We start from the raw sequence: 23,044 nt of genomic DNA on the forward strand, positions 1-23,044 counted from the left end.
GGTCAAGAATACGAATTTGCTATTTCTCATGTCTTTCGGTCACCCAAAAGACAAATTTGTAGACTTGTTTTCTTCTGAGGTGTCAAAGGGTCGGTTGTAGACTTTTTATTCCACCTGAAAACTGATATACTTGTTATTTATGTCGTAGCGAGGTAATTACTAAGGTAGTTGTTTCAGTCCACGAAATTATACCTCTGCATCTCTAGCGATTTGGGTAATCTATTAGGTTTAATTGTTGAATGGAACATGAAAATGAGAATATATACATAGAATCAAGTTGATAATTCAGTTCTTTCGACTCGCCAGATTTCTTATTAGCTTGATAGTTTTTGTAACTCGAACAAGACAAGCTTCTTCATTCATTAGACGAGACGAGATTGTACAAAGTTTGTTGAGGTACAATTTTACTTAAGTGCTTGCTGATTTATTTCACTTCCGTCAAAAGATGTGCGAGTATTGAAAGCAAAACAAGATGTCGAGCTCTAGGTTACGGATTTCTTCTCGCATTGCAGTTGTAATCGTATGTCCAAGTCGATTATTAAGGTAGATAAAGAATATTTAAAAATAGCATTAATGTAGTAGGTGTTTTGAATGTCACGGAGAGAGTAAAAGTTTGGTCTTTAACTTAATGTTTTGGAATTTGTTGTAACGGCCAGTTCCTCTTTAACCTTTCATTCCGTTCATGTGTAAACACGTTCATAGAGTAAGTGAAAAAGTAATACTTGCATAAGCTCCCATTCAAAATTCCAGCTTCCCTCTCTTTATTTCGGCTCTGTTCGCTTCGTGAAAGAAACTGTAGTGTAACATTACTTTTGGAACATCTTCAGCTAAATGAACGAATGTAGCTGGCGAGCCTAACCATAGCGGAGAGCATGAGCTAGAGTTTTAGTAATAGGTGTTGGCCTGAGGGGACGTCAGCGGATCGCTTCTTGATTGCTGGGCTTCGGGAGTTGCGACTCGCTTCCAAGCTGCCAATGCAGTACAGCCAGAGATGTAACGAAAAGAAATCTCACCCTAGCTTTCGTCAACTTATGCTTAAATAGGCTAAGCGGGATTGGACTTACAGTTTAATGTTGAATACGAACAACTGTTCATGGATGGGACTTCGCCTGGAATCGAACCAGCAACCTCATGTCGTCTCTGTCCCTAGAAGCAGAAATGTTCCTTTTCCTTGACGGTGGACATTTTTAAACGGATACGCAGGACAGGCGTTCCCATAGAGGCATCACCATAAAAAGACAGCAGCATTGTGTGGACACATTCTCACGTGTATAAGTCACGGAACATAAATAAGCAGATATAAACGGGAGGACATACCTCTGTCTCCGGCTTTAACCAACACTTCCCAAATGCATCAGCAGTAAATGGAGTAGGAAATAGATTTTTTGCTTTGAAAAGGGGGTGGGGGAGGGAACTCACAATGGAATGTCACGGTGGAGTGAACATGCGTGAACAGGGCCTTTGTTCGGTCCTGCGTGCCTTTTTCTGATCGTCTCTTTCATCGGGAAAAGTAGTGGGAAGAGAATCAGGAAGAATTTGCAGTTTCCTCTGTGCAATGTTTATTCTCTCTTCGCTCCAGTTGTTACACAGCGAAGGAATGGTTTTCCTGCCGTAAAATTGGAAGAATATCCACCGCGCAAAGTGAATTTTCCGAAGTTTTACAGGTAAAAACGCTTTGACCGGTTTCACTCAAATGTAACTCAAGGTTCCAATTCTGCTCGAGTTATCTTCACTTTTATAACCACTTTTTGTCGAAATACAGAAAAAAATGGTAAATGTATTAGTCTACATGTGGAAGGACCGTCCCAAATGTACCTATTTTGGACCGAACCTTATGCCAGAACTGCCAGATTACCAGTCGGACGCTGCTTCTCTAAAGGTGTAACGATGGAAATATTGACTAACGATAAATATTTCAGTTAAAGAGTCGAACATTGTCGATAACTTTGCAACAAATATATTCTCCATTGTAATGAAAAGTAAGTATGTATCATAAACGAATATATAGTGATAACGTCGTCGCCTTGTAATCAAAGGATCCCGGGTTCGATACCCGGTGGAAGCACATAGTGGTTCGAATCCCACTATACACTATAATCCAGTCTTGATTACCCTATCTGTTCACAAAGTGGACTTAAAAACACTTAGCGTCGCTTTTCTGCAACTTTAGGTAATCGCGGCGCTGAGGATGAGTGATATGATGAAATTGATGAAGAGACATTCACAAAGAATACCCATGTCCAGGCCGGAATTTGACCCATAGACTCCTTGCGACGTGACGCGCTCTTCTAACCACTCCACCACGTTGGTCGGCGAATGTAATATGGAACGAATATTGGTCCAGCGGACATCACAAAATAGGCGTCCTTGAATACTTATGTATGCACACACACATGCATAGAAGCTCCCGCGTAGCCAAACTCCAAACGCCTTTGTTGCGAGCGGTGTCTGGTTCAGTGCGAGCTAGAAGATTTCAGTGTTGAAGTTGGCCCAGAATCGTGAGGACAACTGAGGAGCTACTTGTAAAGAAGAAGTAGCGGACTCCGATCTCGAAAGCCAGAAAACAGCGGCGATGGGACTCGATGCGCTGACCCCGCGTCACCCAACAAAAAAAACCGCTTGGCAGGGACTTTGCCCCTCAACAGACCAGACATACCTATATGTAAGAAAAATATTTTTGCAATTGAATTTCAATAGCAGAAGAAAGTTGCTACCGTAATTTCGATAAATAAAACACGTCTAATTATCGGTGTACAATATCTCTGAAAGGGGAAGGGGGAGTTTTCGAGTTGTAAATCTCCGTAAACTTAACGGAGCGTAACTTCCGCCAAACGAAGGTTCTTGGAAGCCTTCGCCACCTGCTCCTCTTTCTCATTGTTAGGCGAGCAATTTGTTGTGGCAGTTGGATAACTCCGTCGGCACGGCCCCCTTGCTTCATGGAATCGCAAAAGGTCAAGCATCGTGTGGGAGAATGCCTACACTTGTGTCGTTCTATAATGCAAGATTCTCACTTCCCTGGAAGACAAATTCCAACCGAGATAGGGATAGATGAGACTTGGTCGAGCCTCGGTTTCTTCTCGACCCTACAGATATATTGTAGGCATAAGCTATACGTCATGTCACCACCGACGCCTCGTTTCGATGCTACGAACCCTCGAAAAAGACTTACTTTTATCCTGAATGTATGCAACCATTCAGCTCAAGCTCAAAATTGCCACTGCAGTCCAACCAAGAAGAGAAAGGCCGCGACAAACTCTGAAACTAAAGTGGACAGTCATTTGTATACTACTCTCGCACTCACCTCACACTCAAATGTATGTAAACACATATGCACATTCTGCACGGGTACGATTCCCGGTGGAGGCGCATAGTGATTCGGATCCCACTTTAGGCTGTAGGTGCAGTCCCGATTAGCCTTGCTGTGCATAAAGTGGACTTAAAACACCAACTCAATCAATCAATCAATCAAAGCACACACTGCAACATGTTATGAAGGCATATAGGGGATGTATATATTCACAAACTCTGTCATTTGTAGAGGTAATACGTACCTCAGGTAACAATACATTGAAGGTTGGGTGAACTGAAGAAGATTCGTTCTATGCAAGGACATCGCTGATAAATTTCTCACTAGAATCAGCCATCTCAGGGTTGTCGCGTGTCAGACACCCTGTACTATGTAGGAATTATATATATATATATATATATATATATATATATATATATATATATATATATATTAGAATTCTTATGTAGATTCACAGTTTAATTTAATACTTTTCATAACTTATTTGAACTTAATTTTTTCTTTCCAAAAATGGCTGTTTTCTCGTCCAACCTACTTGGTTCTTTGTCCATGTAATTCCATGTCATTCATCCCTTCACTGTTTACGCGAAAAAGGTATTATAAAACAAGTAGAAAGAAAAAGAGGGCAACGGAAGAAAACCCACCGAAGCAGAGTTCCTATCTCGGCGGTCGCACTTCGGTAATTAACTTCACGCCAAGCGTGCTTCATTTATTACTGTTTACTTTGGATAACATTCATTGACCCACAAAAGGGAATATTCTTAAAGCATAAGCCATTTTAGAATGGGCGGTATTTTGGTTCACGCACAGTGATAGCGCCAAGAGATGTGTTTTGTGATTTCTTCTTTCCCTCTTCAAAGAAAACATTTACCCTTCCACTTGCTTGTCCCGAATTCAGTTTCTTTCCCCTCCTTTTCAACCAGGGACTGGTGTAAAATGGGGAGAGAATGTCCTGTGAACTGTCGCATTGTAACAACACACAACTCGTTCACAAGTTTGAGGAAACGTTAAAGCTGGACATATAGCCAGCAGCGGCTTCTGCCTATTCGCACGTGCACACCCAAATAAATCTGTAATGCAATCAATTTTACTACGTATACTTATTCACTGGACACTATCTCCTTCAAAACATCAAACGTTCCCACGAACCATCGGCTTCGCTTTACCAGCCCCTGCCGCTGAGATACGTTCACTTCGCACAAGTCGTCGTGTGCTCGTTTGTTGAATTATCGAATGTTGAATTATCTATACCCAATAACATCGAAATAGAACAGAACAGAGAAATAGAAGGAAGAAAAACAAAAGTCCAAGAAATAGAAGGAAGAGAAACAAAAGTCCAAAAAATAGAAGGCAGAAAAACAAGATTCCGAGAAATAGAAGGAAGAAAAAACAAAAGTCCAAGAAATAGAAGGAAGATAAACAAAAGTCCAAAAAGGAAGAAACACAAAAGTCCGAGAAATAGAAGGAAGAAAAACAAGAGTCCGAGAAATAGAAGAAAGATAAACAAAAGTCCAAGAAATAGAAGGAAGAAAAACAAGAGTCCGAGAAATAGAAGGAAGATAAACAAAAGTATATGAAACAGAAGGCAGAAAAACAAGAGTCCGAGAGATAGAAGAAAAACAAAAGTCCAAGAAATAGAAGGAAGATAAACAAAATTCCTAGAAGGAAGAAAAACAAAAGTCCGAGAAATAGAAGGAAGATAAACAAAAGTCCAAGAAATAGAAGGAAGATAATCAAAAGTCCAAGAAATAGATGGAAGAAAAACAAAAGTCCAAGAAATAGAAGGAAGATAAACAAAAGTCCTAGAAGGAATAAAAACAAAAGTCCGAGAAATAGAAGGAAGAAAAACAAGAGTCCGAGAAATAGAAGGAAGAAAAACAAGAGTCCGAGAAATAGAAGGAAGAAAAACCAAGAGTCCGAGAAATAGAAGGAAGAAAAACAAAAGTCCAAGAAATAGAAGGAAGATAATCAAAAGTCCAAGAAATAGATGGAAGAAAAACAAAAGTCCAAGAAATAGAAGGAAGATAAACAAAAGTCCTAGAAGGAAGAAAAACAAAACTCCGAGAAATAGAAGGAAGAAAAAAAAGAGTCCGAGAAATATAAGGAAGATAAACAAGAGTCCGAGAAATAGAAGGAAGAAGAACAAAAGTCCGAGAAATAGAAGGAAGAAAATCAAAAGTCCGAGAAATAGAAGGAAGATAAACAAAAGTCCTAGAAGGAATAAAAACAAAAGTCCGAGAAATAGAAGGAAGAAAAACAAGAGTCCGAGAAATAGAAGGAAGAAAAACAAGATTCCGAGAAATAGAAGGAAGAAAAAACAAAAGTCCAAGAAATAGAAGGAAGATAAACAAAAGTCCAAAAAGGAAGAAACACAAAAGTCCGAGAAATAGAAGGAAGAAAAACAAGAGTCCGAGAAATAGAAGAAAGATAAACAAAAGTCCAAGAAATAGAAGGAAGAAAAACAAGAGTCCGAGAAATAGAAGGAAGATAAACAAAAGTATATGAAACAGAAGGCAGAAAAACAAGAGTCCGAGAGATAGAAGAAAAACAAAAGTCCAAGAAATAGAAGGAAGATAAACAAAAGTCCTAGAAGGAATAAAAACAAAAGTCCGAGAAATAGAAGGAAGAAAAACAAGAGTCCGAGAAATAGAAGGAAGAAAAACAAGAGTCCGAGAAATAGAAGGAAGAAAAACCAAGAGTCCGAGAAATAGAAGGAAGAAAAACAAAAGTCCAAGAAATAGAAGGAAGATAATCAAAAGTCCAAGAAATAGATGGAAGAAAAACAAAAGTCCAAGAAATAGAAGGAAGATAAACAAAAGTCCTAGAAGGAAGAAAAACAAAACTCCGAGAAATAGAAGGAAGAAAAAAAAGAGTCCGAGAAATATAAGGAAGATAAACAAGAGTCCGAGAAATAGAAGGAAGAAGAACAAAAGTCCGAGAAATAGAAGGAAGAAAATCAAAAGTCCGAGAAATAGAAGGAAGAAAATCAAAAGTCCGAGAAATAGAAGGAAGATAAATAAAAGTCCAAGAAATAGAAGGAAGATAAACAAAAGTCCAAGAAATGGATGGAAGAAAAACAAGACTCCGAGAGATAGAAGAAAAACAAAAGATCAAGAAATAGAAGGAAGATAAAATAAAACATGAAAATGATTGATTGATTTACTTTATTTTACTTCGCTTTTTGTCCCCCTTTGGCTAATTTGCGAAGATGGGGATGAGTGATGATATGATGAAATTGATGAAGGGACCCATGCCCATACTGGGTTTCGAACCGGGGAACCCTGGTGTCGTATCTCGTTGTGATAATACTCCGCCACGAAGGTCTGCTACAGTCAAATTGTACCGCATATTGTACCCTATTCTAAAACATGTTTGTAAAACCTTTTTATAGCAATTAATTGGAATTTGAGATACTCGTACATTGATCATATCCGCAGTAAACTGTTGTAAACTTGTAATTTACAAGAAAATCTTCCCTTTGAGGAATGTAAAGGTGCCAATGAATATGTGGAAGGAAATGCTTGCTGTCTAAGATATTGCTCACAAGCTCAATTGTTTTTATACGAAGTCCTTAGACTTATTGTAATCAAACTAAAAATGTGCTGGTTTCTCACATAAAAATTTTATACTAATTGTCATAGTCTACCCTGTTTAGGGAGTTGTAGCTGCACACCCTAAATAACTGCTGCATAGGTCAGTACTTGCCAAATGCAGATTAATACATTACATACTACGAGGTTGAAATAGGCCGAACTTTGGCAAACTTAACATAGAGTCAAAATCAGGGTGGTTTGATTTAAATCAGGTTGATTTAAATCACTCTACATAAAAAATTTATAGAATAATGTACATAAGGATTTTGTAGATATCAGAATTACTTTTGGTGAAAGTACATTACTCTCGTAATCATTTAATGGTGATTATTAGGTTCTAAGATAGGAAAATAGAGTAAATAAAATATACGTACTGATGGTGTGAAGCTCATACGGAAAGAAATGTAAACACAGGATTTCTCTTGATTTAAAATTCAATAATTTTATGGGCAAAAATTGCAAACATTTTGTGTAGAAAAATATACAAAATACTAATCATGTTAAACCATAAATAGTGACAATATTATTATACTGTAAATAAACATGGCATCTGATATTTTTCGAACTATCATTAAAAAAAATCTCCAAAATTCAGGTACAAAGACTATAAAAATATTTAAGTTAATATTTTAAGTTACAATTATAGAGTACATCGAGAAGAATGTTTTAGTTTACTGCAGAAAAAAGTTACTGAAATTATTATTAGTTTCATTAACAAACTCAACAAACATTTCCGTGGTAGTTTCAGTATCAGAAACACAAAAATGTATGTTTACGTATATTTTGTAGTTGCTTTAATCAAACTGTTCAAATATTTTACAGGGACATTTACTAGAAAAAGTATTTCTGCCAAAAACCATGCAAGCAATTTTAAGCACGTTTTTTTTTAAAAAAAAAAAGAATAAAAAATCGATTCAAATAAAGAAAAATCGGATTTAAATTTTAAAAAAACACAACGGAAATGATTTCTTAAAATAAAAATCATGATTTTCTCCACCCTGGTCAAAATACAGGAAATTCGTTCGTTCTTTTGTTACATATTTCAGTTTTAGAGCAATTACATGATTGTATGCATGCAGTGGCGGCGATTACGGGATGGCAGTTGCCCCCCGACACTATTGCCCCCGCACTATGCTAAATCTTATATATAAAGGGAAATATACTGTCTTTGCCCCACCCAGTTTTGGCATCTTCGCCGGCCTGGTTTTGGAACCCAAACGCCGCCACTGCATGCATGTTATGGTCTTCCTTTCCGCTCGACTGATTCAATATCGCGGTAACATTATGCGGATGCTTGCAGTGGCAGCGGGTGGTTCGTCGAATTTTCCCAGGCGTGTGCGACGACCAAACGAAATAAATGATTCCCGTTGCGTTAATGTTAACACTTCCACTATTGATCAGAGCGGCTCAGCTTAATTTGACGAAGATATCATCATTGGATCCTCCCCTATGCAAAGGCAGGTGAAAGGTCTGTCACACCTCGTGCCATTGTTGTGAGCATCATTTCTAATGCTCAGTGGTACCTACTGCTTGGAAGAAAAATCACTAAATGCTGCGATAGAATTAAAGAATTAAATCTTACGACATGGACCTGATACGAAGTGCCACGTATTTCTCCTTATCGTGCGTGTATGGTATTGTTACCATAAGGTGTTTAGCCTTGAAATTTTGAGACATTAACTTTTACAACTTGGAATTATACGAAATGTTGTTTTGGACATGTAGAAAAACAGCCATTATATGCACGCTGAATAGCACACATTGCATTAAAAATTATATGCTCTGTTTGGGGCTGACTTTTGCGAGCTGTTACGTCACGTTAGATGCAGAATTTTCGTGCATCAAACAATACTTATTTCTATGTTCACTTAGTCCACCATAATGGCGCGAGAGAATCCCAAGATTGGAGCATCAAGTTGAGTCAATGAGGTAGACGTATCTAGAGTAGCTGTAGCGGTTTCACGGTTGTACAATTGAGTGATTATCGAAAGGAAGGAACCATCTATTGGCGAGAAAGGAACTGCGTCATCTGGATAGGTTGCAGCGTATTCGTAATTTCATCACTCCATCAGCATTCATATTTATAATTTAGCTTTTCCGTTTGCAAGATGGCTCCAAAATTTGTAATATGCAGAGGTTTCCATGGAAAGCTATGCATGAGACCGACTTCCCAGCAGAAGCAGATAGGTAAGACGCCATATTCAATTCACCTAAACAAAAGGCAATCGGTTTCAGGCTTTCCGCCGCTCTATCTAGTCTTGTACTTCCTTAGTGTGACGGACTCGTTTCTGTTGTAGGTAAAATACATTCAGCGAAGATAATCTCGTAAAGCACATTCGTCTTGATATTTCACATTGCAGATGGCGTTAATGATTTTGTCTTGTCTCGTTCTCCACGTAACATCTATTATAGTCTCAATGTGCGCCTCGAACACGACATTTTCTTTCCTTTAATTGGATAATTCCTGCTTGTAATATCTACATCGTGACTCATAGATTCTGCCGGGTAATGAAAGTTGTCACTGTATGATCTGGTAAGTGGTTTGATGGATTGTTGTTTTATATTTCAGTTCAACCCATGAATTATTGTCATTTGAAATAAAACATGATTATTTTAGTATCGGCATTCACTACGAGTTATGTAAGAAAGCAATAGGTATATTAAGTTCTTATATGAGTCAAACCCTTATTAAATGGTTCCAAACTTGGACATTTTGCAGTAATTATTCAGTCTATGCCGGTGTAATATAAACCATGCCATAGTCCATATTCAATCCTGTTACACAGGGGTGTCGGAAGGACCCATATTTCTTATTGAACTGATGCTAGGATTTTATTTAAAATTAAAGAAAATCATCACTCTCAGCATTATAATTAACGGTGTCAGGCGTATCAAGTACTTTACTCCAGTTTCATTGCATTTTTGTGTGAAAGAATCATATGAGGATCAACAGGACATTTTGCATTCATCATGCCTATTATGCTCTGGTGTACTAGAAGGTCCCTTTCTATGCGTGGTAATTTTGAAATATGCTGTCTTAATAATCATGATTTCTTTAGGAAGTAGTTGTGTCCATGAAATTAACACTATTCTAGTAAATTGAGGTCAGTTTGAGCTTGATATTGGCATATTTTCTTCATTATTGGCATAATATCAATATAAATAATATGACAACATAATTTTAAGTTTTATGAGGATAATTTTCTATTGTGCATTAATTTTTTTTAATTACCCTTGGATAGCCTTAAGTGAAAGATAGATGCTACAAAACTATCGTTTTGCTATACATATGGGACATAAAAAATTCCCCCCCCCCCCCAAGTTCTACTGTGCCCCCAAAAGTTAAACCTCAAGTTCGTCTCCCCCCCTATCCCCACCCGCCACTAAAGTTAGGTCCATGTTTCCGAACACTCAATAACGGATTCACCACTAAAATTAACTTATTAAAGAAACTTCCCCGTGCGTTCAGCAACTGTAAATTTAAAGCTATCGCCTTAATTTCATCACATCTACAATAATATGTGTCCTTGAAAATCCATTTGCTGAACCACCTTCGCTAAATAATAATTCCAGTACAGGAGACTTCGATGTCCGAGGGAAAAAATGAAAGCTGGATCCAAATCATGCACAGTTGCTACACTATGATCGCTTGTGGACCGGAGCACATGCCATGCTACACAAATGATCATCAAGAGCAGATGATACATCAGCAGCTGTCGCTTACCACGATCCAGGATATTTACATTCCTTCCACCCTTTCCACGCAAGGGACAGGTGATGTGATGTATGAGAAATAATCTACCCATATACATCCACCAGCCACCTGCACCATCCTACTTCCAACCTCTGATCATCTGCCCTTTGCGAAACATAATCTTCTTGTGTCAAATACAATTATTATCCTTTGACAGCCTGCACCATGTGACTCTTTTTTTTTACGTCACGGTTCGTAGGTTAACTTCCTGTTAGGACCCTCTTCATAGTTAGGAAATTGCGATTTAATTTATAATGCTACCTTAATTCAATTCGTGGTTTAGTCGGAAGTACATACATAAATATAGGCTATTTAGTTATTTTGCAGTGCCGAAAGTAGCATAGGCCAACATACAACAGTTCAGTTTAAGCTAGTAGGGGGGATTGGGGCAAGTGAGACCCCTTAATTAAGGAAAGAAAGGTTATAGTGTGCATGTCGTTTATTTGAGAAGAAACAGTTTTACCAGGCTACACGTAGAACAGTTATAAACATTTTTATCTAGTTCAAACACAAAAAAATAAAACTACTTTGTTATAAAATTAAATAAATCAAGTCTGCATGTGGACGTACTTGCCCCATCGGGGGACGCAAATGAGATTAGCCAGATACAGAAATTGAACACTGAAACTTGGCAAATAACTTTCACCAGACAAAGTCCTAAATTTCTTAAATCATGTGTCCAGATTAATGGAAACATAACTGTCAGGTAACCCTTATGGGAAGCTGATTTTATCGACAACTATCATGCACAAAATTGCCTTGTCCAGTTTTCCAAGGACAGCAAGTGGTCACATAACCCCTTTACCATTTCAGCTGTGAATGTGGGTTCAAACCTTCCCATATTTTGTACCCTTCCAACAGTGCCTCGATTTATTCCTGAGATGAGGGTTGTCCAGGCTCTGTCTTTCGGACGCAGAGACTAACCATATCTGAATGAAGGCACAGGAATATAAGTTTTTACCATCACGACAACTGTAAATAAGCGATATTGGATTTTCATTACAAGATATAAAACCCTAAATCGATGTGAATTTAACTGCGGAGGAGAAGGGAGTTCCGCATAGTCCTTCCCACCAGTGTTGCCACATGAAGGAAAATTTCCCTTTTGCAGGGAAATTCTTACCGAATTTTTAGCCAAAAGGGAAAATGGAATTTCGATTAAAAATACCACAATTTAAGGGAAATTTTAAGACATCTTACTTTACAATATTGCAGTTTAGTTTACAGTTGCATATCCATATTATTTTATTAATTATTTTTTTATTTGGTGTTCTTTCTTATTGCTGGTTCTTTGAATCTATTTATACAGAGTGTCCGAAAAGTCACGCAACCCGGTGTTTACGACCGTATAACGGAATAGCGAAACGGAATGAGAAGAAACGCTTTCTGCCAAGAGAATGCCCTGTATATTGGGAAAATTTAGAGAGACAAACATATGTAAGAACATGCATGTTTTAATAACAAATAAGCAAAGTGTTGCCAAAGGCGGAAAAAAAATATTTGCAAATCGTGTATATTGATGCACAGAACTCACTGAGGTAAATTATTGCAACATTTCACAATACCAACGAACAATTTGGATGGCCATCTAATGAATTTGACAGAAAAAGAACTTTGGCGAAGTTTCAAAAACATTGCAGAAGGGAATAAATGGGCTGTTCCAAAAATCGATGTTTTCACAATATTACGACGGACACTGGCAACACTGTTGGTGTCACGTGTCACTAATAGACGTGTTTCATCTCAGGCTATCACACTAAGGCACTTTTAAGGACAAAGGAGAAAGTTGGTTATTCTCGAACATATGCAATAAATTACATACACCTTGTAACCCTGAAATGTGGGTATCACTACAAATTAAAGCAAATGTTCGAAGTGTCCACCATTTTCTTGGATACATAAGTTGGTTCGCTTGATCATGTTCTCAGATACCTTCCTGAGGTTTGCAGCACCGATATTATTAATTTCCTGTGTAATGTTTCGTTTCAGCTCCTCCAATGTTCTGGGTCCCGTTTGGTATACTTTCCCCTTTAAGTAACCCCACAGAAAAAAATCTCCACATGTTAAATCGGGCGAGCGACTGGGCCATAAATCCTTGGATATTAGACGATCACCAAAAAATTCTCTCAGCATACGAAGAGATTCATCAGATGTATGGCAAGTTGCTCCATCTTGTTGTAGCCAAACATCACGTTCGTCTTCTTCCAGGAGAGCAACGAATTGCATTATGAGATCCTCGTACACAGCAGTATCCACTGTTGTCTCAAAGAATAACGGTCCTACAATACGACGTCGCGATATTCCACACCATACACCAATTTTCGGAGAGTGCAAGGGTAGTTCATGCAACTGATGAGGGTTTTCTGTCGACCAATGCCTGGAAATTCTGGCTGTTGACATACCTATCCAATTGAAACCACATTTCAGGGTTGTAAGGTGTATGTAATTTATTGCATATGTTCGGGAATAACCAACTTTCTCCTTTGTCGTTAAAAGTGCCTTAGTGTGATAGCCTGAGATGAAACACGTCTATTAGTGACACGTGACACCAACAGTGTTGCCAGTGTCCGTCGTAATATTGTGAAAACATCGATTTTTGAAACAGCCCATTTATTCCCTTCTGCAATGTTTTTGAAACTTCGCCAAAGTTCTTTTTCTGTCAAATTCATTAGATGGCCATCCAAATTGTTCGTTGGTATTGTGAAATGTTGCAATAATTTACCTCAGTGAGTTCTGTGCATCAATATACACGATTTGCAAATATTTTTTTTCCGCCTTTGGCAACACTTTGCTTATTTGTTATTAAAACATGCATGTTCTTACATATGTTTGTCTCTCTAAATTTTCCCAATATACAGGGCATTCTCTTGGCAGAAAGCGTTTCTTCTCAATCCGTTTTGCTATTCCGTTATACGGTCGTAAACACCGGGTTGCGTGACTTTTCGGACACACTGTATTTTTGTTAAGTGTATTGTACGTTGCTTTTCTGCATCTTTGGATGAGATGATGACCATTAACGATTTAATGGATTCCTTTCCACGATTTAAACCTGACATCTGGCCTGGCCAGGAAGCAATGAGCTGACATGTGAAAAAAATTGTTGAACATTTTTTATTCATACGAACATGGACTACTACTACTATCACCACCAATAATAATAATAATAATAATAATAATAATAATAATAATTATTATTATTATTATTATTATTATTACTGCTACTGGGTCTGCTGCCAGTTATTATTATTATAGGTGAAGGGAAAAAATGGTCCAAAAAGGGAAATTTTGATCCTTAGAAAGGGAAATTGTCCCCCCAGATTGTGGCAACACTGCTTCCCACAGCAACCCTGGCAAAAGAATAAATGGGCATCCCCCAAAATTGCCGCAATATTGACATCCTTTCTCGTGTCAAGTAGTGATATATGTGAACTTGATGTAACACGCATACTGCCCAATACACATGGAGGCATTGTCGTCGAGATTAACCTAACGGTAGTAAAGCAATGTAAAATAACCTACTAGTGAATCAGTGAACCTGGAGCAAGTGTGACCAGTTTTACCCCACCCCACATGTTTTATATACTCGACCCCTGTATACGAGTCTAATAATACTACATTCACCATATGTCAGCATAAGGTTCGTAAAGAGATATATTGTGCAATAATATATATTACGAATGTTAAAATGTATTGGTGATATGTAATGCAGGCTTCTGTATGTACGTACCATAATCCTTATAACGATAGCACCGAAAACAAATACATACCTATAAAATCCTCAATTTTCATGCGAGCGTACAACTGCTTCACACACAGCCTATCCAGGTGCCATGACACCAACTAGCTTCTCGCGGGGTATTTTCCTATCGTGGTCTACACTTCAGCCAGGGTCAACGCACTTGCCCAACCTGTCTCACTTGCCCCACCCTCCTCTATGTTGGTGTGTAGGGTTAACTAAGAAACGTTACATTAAAACGGTTTTAACTCTTTCACGTTTAATATTTTTTTTAGCCTTAAGTAGACGATGAAAATCGATTTGGTTATTTTTACTCGTATGAAATCACTCTGTTTAGATACATTGTTAACTACAGCCAAAAATAGCTTCCATTTGTACTTTTTGAAAATCACATATGCCCAAACCAAATGTAGTATTTAGAAAAAATAACATTAAATGTAGGTCTGAAATTATTGTTAAAACTAATTTCACACACGGTTATTCCATAAATATATGATGTTTAATTGCAACCAATTTTACCTAAAATTAGGTTTTAATGCTAACATACATATATCAGATGTAACCCTTTAATCTCATTGCAGTACTGACAATAACCTCGAAGTTTGAACTTTAATTCCAACTCATGATTACCCACAAAACGCATTTCCCTGTGCGATTCAAATGATTTTAATCCTGTGCGTAACATCTGATGCGAGTGCTGCCTTTGAATGAGCAAGTAAATGCGTGCGTGCGTAAAGAAGCTAATTTTAATATCAGTCCCATGCTTCCGCTTGCTTTGATCCTGTAACTTTTAATTGCGAGTTAACGACATTACTTTTTTCTTACAGGACAAGTGGAGGCTCGTAATCAATGTTGCCAAATCTGAGTAGCAGAAAAGTGCCAAACCACGCCTAAAATATAGCCTAAGATGATAATGTTAACTCATAAACCAGTGATTCTGGGTACAAATGCTGCACAAGCGTTCCATTAGGCTAGCGAATGTGGTGGAAAGAGATGATGATGTAACGTATGTATTTGTGCTACGTTTCGAATCCGAATTACTGTTTAGAGTGAGGAGGTGACATGTAGGAAACCAAGCTACATAGATGATGTTATCTATATTCACTATTCACAATGGTGCTAGTGATAGATAAAATAATAATAATAATAATAATAATAGGATTTCTATTTTTAACACACTAAAATTGCCTCACTAAATTTTTGTTATTGTTACATCCAATCGGGACTGTGATTTCGTGATTTCTGTATTTGAAAATGGTACTTTTGTACAGAACAACTCGATTCTTCTAAAAAAAAATGAAAATTAGTAACGCTAATCCTCGTACATGTATTTTGTTTTATTTGCAGTATTAGTCTGACTGTATGAGTAGAGCATATAGGATATACCTATGCAAACCATTACCTGACTAACAGCTAGCAAAATAATTGAAAAATTCAAATAGAATTCATTTTTTTTATTAAGATAGTGAATAAAAAATTAACTTCAAGTTTAGAATGAGTCTGGGGTCCACTATCCATTACTAAACTCTAATACAAGGGATAGATTTTGCACTAGTGGCCGCGGTGGATCAGTCGGTAACGCGTCTGACTACCATACTCAAGGTCCCGGGTTCGATCCCCGGCCGGTTCAAATCCGGGAACTTTTCTAACGGTGGAAGCGGCCCCGGCGCCTACCCAGCGTCGAATAACATGGGTACCTGGGGGAAACCCTGGGGGGTAAAGGCGGTCAGGGGCGTGATGCTGATCACATCACCCCCACTCACGACCGGATCAAGAAAGTGTGGGGCGTTACCCCCCTATACGCCTTCATGGCGTGGTGCTATGCACAGGGGAACACTTTACCTTTACCTTTACTAGAATTATCCCCCCTTGGAGTTGATAGCTCCTTGGAGCATATTGTGGTTTGTAAGAGCAAGATACGTGTGTGCAAGGGCTAGATATAACTCGAAAAGCAAAGACCTACCTACCAATTTTGGGGAATTACAAGTATAATGATGTCAACAGATGCAACAAGTATGACTGCTTTCATTCTAATCTCGACATGTCTTAGATAACTCTAGCCGAAGCATTACCGGCATTTACTTAACTCATTCATTTTAATGATTGAATTTATAGAATGATAAGGAAAGGTTCCATACATATCATGCTTCATACCGTAATATATTTTAAGCTCACAACGTCTAATGAGGCCTCTGAAAGTGAAAGTCCATCCAACCATGTGTGCTTGCACAGATTACTATCGCTCCTGCAAGATCACAGATTATATACTCTCATATCCGGTGAATGTGTTACTGCAAACCGCAATATAATAACTACATTACTATATTTTCGTTCAAGTGTTCAGGTTAACCAATTATGTACGATTTTCCTCCACATTTCGAGTATCTATATTTTTATTTTACAAAAATGAATGTGAGGTATGGTGCTGCACAATTAAATTCCTTTTGAGAACTTTACGAAAGTCTAAGTCTTTGATTGTACAGTGGGATCCATGAGTATTATTTATAATTATTTTTCTCTTGTATCCTATGTGTTTTTAAGCGATGGATTTTTATGTATGCTGGTGCAGAAGTTGTCTGCAGCTTGTTTTGAGTTTTCGTTTAATTCTTGAAGCTCTTATTGGGTCAAATAAAGTGCACGAACATGGTGATAGACAATTTGCACGGCAATACTCATGGATCTCACTGTACGTTTAAGACGTTGATCTAATGTTTATTTGCAAGCGGTTGGCAACAGTGCTCACAATAAGCCTGGTAAGAATTATGGGTGATATACTTCCTGCGTCTTCCGTCGTACAAAGGGAGGCGCTGTGAGCTAACGAGGGAAAAACTTAAATTTCCGAAATAAAAAAGAAATCTTCGTCGCATTTAAATTTGTGCTGATCACGCCGTGGTTTCCCACGTTAATATACAAAACCAGAGATGAAATTCCAGTAGCAGTCATATCAGAACTGTCTATCTGGAAGATAAAAAGATAGATGTCGAAAAACCAAGCGAGTTGGGTCGACGTTTGTTATCTGATCGTTTTCGTAGCGAAACGAGAGTTCTGTCATGGAGAAATTAAAAAAAAAGAAGGTGCACACCTTTCATCTTTACTTTGAATGGAATCTGCGTCAAGTGTTCAGAGGCAATGTAGAGTAAGCGTAAATTTCATGAAACTGCGAATGAAATTTTCCCCACTTCTGTTTCTGTTATCATACAGATTGACTACAGTTGTACAAATGTGTGTGTGTGTGCGTAATTTCGTACATCAAACCTTCCCTATGATTGTTTCTCCCAGAGTTTTGTTTTCGAAAGATCTGGAACTCTCAATTTTCTTCCTCTTTAAATTTTCCCAGTCGATCAGAGAGAACCAATAATAAAAGAAACGAAAACATTTAATCTTTCCACGTGTCAAAAGTTGTTCAATTCAAATTTTCTCTCGCATACGTACAGTATATACATATCTCATTGCCGTTCGAACTTAAACAGTGCACAATAATGCATTCGTGTCTACCACGAAGGGTATTCGAGTTCGATTTCTGTGGTGGGATATCTCGGAAGTCAGAAAGAAGTCTTCAGGGAGGGGAGGTGCTTCTGAAAGACAATAATAATAATAATAATAATAATCTTTATTAGCAGGTCAGGCCCAGCCACTGTCTAACCCTTGTCATTAGATGATTGAGGTTTCATATACACCAAAATTATTCAGATATACAAATAAACAAAAAGTAATCACGAACGAATTACTACTGCTTGTCAGTGTTACAGAATGAAGAAAAGGTAAAATTGCAGCACAAACGAGACACAATTATGTAAGATTATCAGTTTTTACTGAAAAAGTGCCATCAAAACTACGTATATAATAAAATAATTAACTTTACCCTATTTATCTAATAAGTTTATCTGATCAAGTTCCTACGTTTATAAATATATCTCTAACATTATACAATTACACAATTGATATCGGCCCTTTAGTTTGGTTGGAAAATTAAATGCTTCCTTATAACACAGATTATATATTCCTTCATATCACTCGGCCGTCAACAGCGAGGACGCAATGATGTACTTTTGCATCAGTTGTAACACCATTAAGCCTTGTTTCCATTATATGAAAAACTCAATATGCTGACCAAGGCAGAAATTTATTTTATTATAAAACATAAACTAAACGTAACGTTTCAACCTTCTAGCAAGGGCTTTTTCAGACTCTGCACCAAGTACAAATGTAACAAGGTACAAACAGGACGATATGTGGTACAAATGTAACAAGGTACAAAACAGGACGTTATATAAACATATCGCCCTGTTTTGTACCTTGTTACATTTGTACTTGGTGCAGAGTCTGAAGAAGACCTTGCTAGAAGGTTGAAACGTTACGTTTAGTTTATGTTTTATAATAAAATAATTCTGCCTTGGTCAGCATATTGAGTTTTTCTGCATCAGTTGATGCAGACGTATAATTTTGGTTTCTTTGAAGTGATCTTGTCCGATCTTCTCAACTTATGCATTTTTAGTGCATCTCACGGAACAACAGCTAATGAAAGTACCCTTTCATGCGTTTCTCTGTGTATTTCGATGCATCCGAAGTGCAGCATAAAAATTTATCAGCATATCTTTGTCAATTGGCACATTTTGGGTTCTGTGTGTATTAAATGTAAAATTAACTTCACAAAATACTTCCCATGTGCCTGTTTATTTGTTTTCTTATATGTGAATCTTAGCAGCGCAAGTAGGCGGTTGAGTGTGTATTTGGAAGTTCTTGTAAACCCATGTGATTAAATAGTGTCTTCTTTCTTTGCAGAGCCTACATGGCCGACATCGACTGCGACACAACCACCGGAAATTCAGATGTTCGAAATGTCCTCCCGGCTACGGCGTCCAGGTTCATTGCACGCCGTCCAACGACACCGTGTGCGAGAAGTGTCCGCCCGGGTGGTACTCACCACACCACTCCTACCAGAACCCTTGCTGGCTGTGCTCCCGCTGCGGCGAAGGTCTCTACGAGGCCCACTCGTGCACGCCGAGCTCGGACACCATATGTGACTCGTGCCACACGTACGAGGGTCCCCACAATGAGGACTACCTTAGGAAGTGCTCGAACTTCGTGCCCGCCATGTTGGGCCCTGCCAAAATCACCAGTGTGCCTTCTTCATTGCTACTCAACCTCCTAGAAGTGCCAGATGCCGCCGCTACGGGTCCGGCGTCCCCAGCGTCGCGGTCTCTAATACTAAGTTCAAGCCATCGTGTTGAAAGTACAAAGTCGTTCGAGGAACAGGCCAAATCCCTGCTCCCTTCTGGTGCAGTAGTGCCAGACACTAACGCGAACTCTAGTGCCAAATATCAAGTGCAGGACGCTGCAGAACTTCAGAGACTTGCAGGCAATGTCGGTGACATTGAGAGAGACAGTGTAGCCAGTTCTCATGCTGCCGAAGCACCAGAAAGGAAAACGAACTCCAGTGGGCGGATTTCTAATCGCAGTGTTGTGATGGCTGTTCCTCATAGTTCCAAAAACCCTCTGAAAGATGTTGCAAAGTCTTCCGGATACTATAGCCCAAAGTATCTTGGAGATGATGGGAGCAGAGGTAAGTGTCTGTAGCTATAGTTTATCCATAACAAAAGTAGCACAAGGTACTTTTTTCAGAAGTTGCCAGAATCGATTAGATATATCAGTAGACGATGTGGTCGTTCTGTAGAGAGACACAGTTCATGAAGACATTTTAAGGCTCGGATGGATACGTATTCGGCCGGCGCCCGAGATGCCATTTCGTAATTTTGTCCCCTTTCGAAAAACCGCTATGGTATTCCAAATTCTAAAAAAAAAGGAAAAGTATATATATATGCTCAGAATTTGGTCTAGAGCATTCACGTGAATCTACGTTTGGTTTGGTTGTAATCTAGATGTTGGCAATAGTTTAATAGGCTTACGTGCCCACGATTTGATGTGGTATTCAAACGACTGCTAACGCGAGTCTCCATCAGTGCCAGTTCGCAGCATGGACTGAGTGGCCTGCCATGGAGGGGGGGGGGGTATATTTTTTTAGTAGTCAGCCCTCATTTTGTCATCTTTTCCTGCCTATGACTTTCTTTTTTTAAGAATACTGGTTAACGGGGGAATTATGACTCACACCAACCTCCTTAGGCCCGCCTCAGCTATCGTTGCTCCAAACCCCCCACCCCAATCCCACCCAATCGCCGCCACTGGCGTCATCACTAGAGGAGGAGAAGAATGAGAAATCCATCAATAGTCCGGTTATCTACATGACAGATTTTCAGACAATACAAATTAGCTTTTCAGTCAATACAAATAAAAAATCTGAGAGCTTAGGCAAGTGTTAATAATTGTACTACAACATGCCCAACAGCAAAGTCCATCCTATGCTCATTCGACCACCTCTTTTACATTCTCTTTCAACAGAATTCTCTGCCACGCTAAGGATACAAAAGCCTCTCTGTCCCAATTCGATTTTCATCAGTGTGCAACCTCAAAGCAACTCGCAAAAGAGGGATAGGGAACCTAAACATTGCTCGTGGTCTGTACCACATCTTTTGATGAAATGGCGACAGAGGTCGAATTCTGCTCCCTTGAAAAACAAATCTTGTTCTTTGATCTATGAAAGGTCATGCGCTAGTGCGGAAGAAAGGCTTCTGTGACGCCACAGCTTCTTTACGCTCAGTCAAGCCTAGGGAATCATTTGTTTAAGAGCCGAGTGGATTTTCTAGTCACTTGTAACATGCAGCCCAGAGGATGTTTATCACTGCAGTAAGTTCTTGTCACTAACAAGTAAGCGAAACAAACAGGCTCCTAGGTGGCAGCTTTTTGCATCATTTTGACAATTAAAAGTGATGGCACATTGTTGCCAACTCATACTACTGTCCAAAATAGCAAAGTTTCATAGAAATTTAGTATATATTGTGTTTTCCGCCTTTCTTGTTACAAGCAGAAGAAAATCAGAAGTTGTTTCTGTAGTCTTACTACTTGTAAGGCTGTAAGAATGAACATTTTTTTTTTGAAATATTAAAGATAACACTGCCTCAATGACTAAGTGCTAGGTTACCTAACTCACTTATGAATATTCTGGACTCAATTGCCGGTTGCGGATGTTCCAGTGTTTGTTCTTTCATCAGTTACATCTAATCATCAACTAATTAGGTAGGGAAGAGGTTTGGTGAGGTCGGGAGATAACGATGGACTGGAATGTCATGTGACGTCATGTTTTATGCATGTATTTGTTACATTGTTTTATCAGTATAATGTATGAATTGGAAGACAACACAGTTGCTGATGGAACCAGGTCATCCCGTAGAGGCCTGCATGCGCGAGGAATAGCTAAGTCACGCGTTCATATTCAAGTAGATTAGCGTTCCAGTTGCTCCACGATACTTCGCAAACTCTGAAAATAATCCCAGTTGTTGGCTTCTGGATAATCCCGTAACGTTATCAATTTTTACTTTATCCTCTACCTTCCCAAAACCCACAGTGGCCGACCACCAAAGATAAGGGTTGCCACCCGTGTCTGGATGGATTTGGGAAACGGGAATGGGAGGGGTCATAGCAGACTGGATGTGCAGCAGTGCTCGAAAGTGGAACTTAACATTCAGCTGCCAATTGGCTGCTAATGAATTGAAGATAGTCGCCAAAGTTGAAAACTCAGTCGGCAAGCTTACCTCAATCTTACAAACGCCAATGTGAAAGACAAAACTATTATCTTTCACTTTTGTAGCGATTAGGAATGACAATTCAATCAATCAATCCACGAACTTTTATATTAGCCTTTCAGATGTAGCGACCTAACATCTGTAAAAGGAACGGGGAAGTATGTACAGTAGAGTGGAAGGAAAAGAAATTCTAATAGTGCGGAAAAGTTGCCATTTGATGTAAAAACGACAGAAATTTTGATGGTAATCGGAACATGTCTTGAGTACGATAAAGTTTCATAAATTTGATTTTTTTTTCCTCTATTTCAACCTTTTTCTCCAGTTTCTTATTTGCGCTATAAAAGCCCAAATCAAAAAGTTCGTACTTTTTATGCCTTTTTATTAATTGAACAAACGTTTTTGGTGGTTTTAAATTTATGGTGAGGATAAGAAAAATTATTATTAAAATATTACATTTAAAACCCCCAAAAAACGTTTGTTCTATTAATAAAAGGCATAAAAAGTACGAACTTTTTGATTTGGACTTTTATAGCGCATATAAGAAACTGGAGAGAAAGGTTGATATAGAGAAAAAAAAAATTCAAATTTATGATACTTTATCGTACTCAAGACATGTTCCGATTAGCATCAAAATTTATTTCTGTCGTTTTTAAATCAAATGGCAACTTTTCCGCACCATTAGATTTTTTTTTTTTAAAAAAAAAATCGTTCCACCCTAATGTACAGTCACCCTCAATAAAAATGGCGACACCTAGATCCTGAAATACTCGCTTCCCTGCAAGCCGTTATGTGTGTTGCCTAACTCTACGGCGATGGTAGAAGTTGACATTGAACATTTGCTATTAAAATCAGCTTATCACCGCAGAGTTAGGCCCGCTTTAGACGAAAACATTTTCTTTAACGTTTATGCCATGACCAAAAATCCACCGTGTAAAGTGAGAAATGTTATGGCATTTCAGATGCCATGGCATATTTCATGGCATTTCTCAAGGATAGGCTCGGTCCGTAGCATTTTTC

The 23,044-nt window shown here is 38.4% G+C and overlaps 1 protein-coding gene across 1 annotated transcript in view; it reads left to right on the top strand.

Annotated features, from left to right (window-relative positions):
• LOC145989028 (uncharacterized) overlaps window positions 1-23,044 on the top strand; it is a 204,316-nt gene that overhangs the window by 161,666 nt on the left and 19,606 nt on the right. The window contains exon 4 of the mRNA XM_083124326.1: window positions 19,173-19,953. Within this exon, the coding sequence (XP_082980452.1) occupies window positions 19,173-19,953 (781 nt within the window). The remainder of the gene's footprint in view (window positions 1-19,172; window positions 19,954-23,044) is intronic.

Source organism: Lepisma saccharinum, chromosome 6 (assembly GCF_977018435.1).
Source record: "Lepisma saccharinum chromosome 6, izLepSacc3.1, whole genome shotgun sequence".
Lineage (NCBI taxonomy): Eukaryota > Metazoa > Arthropoda > Insecta > Zygentoma > Lepismatidae > Lepisma > Lepisma saccharinum.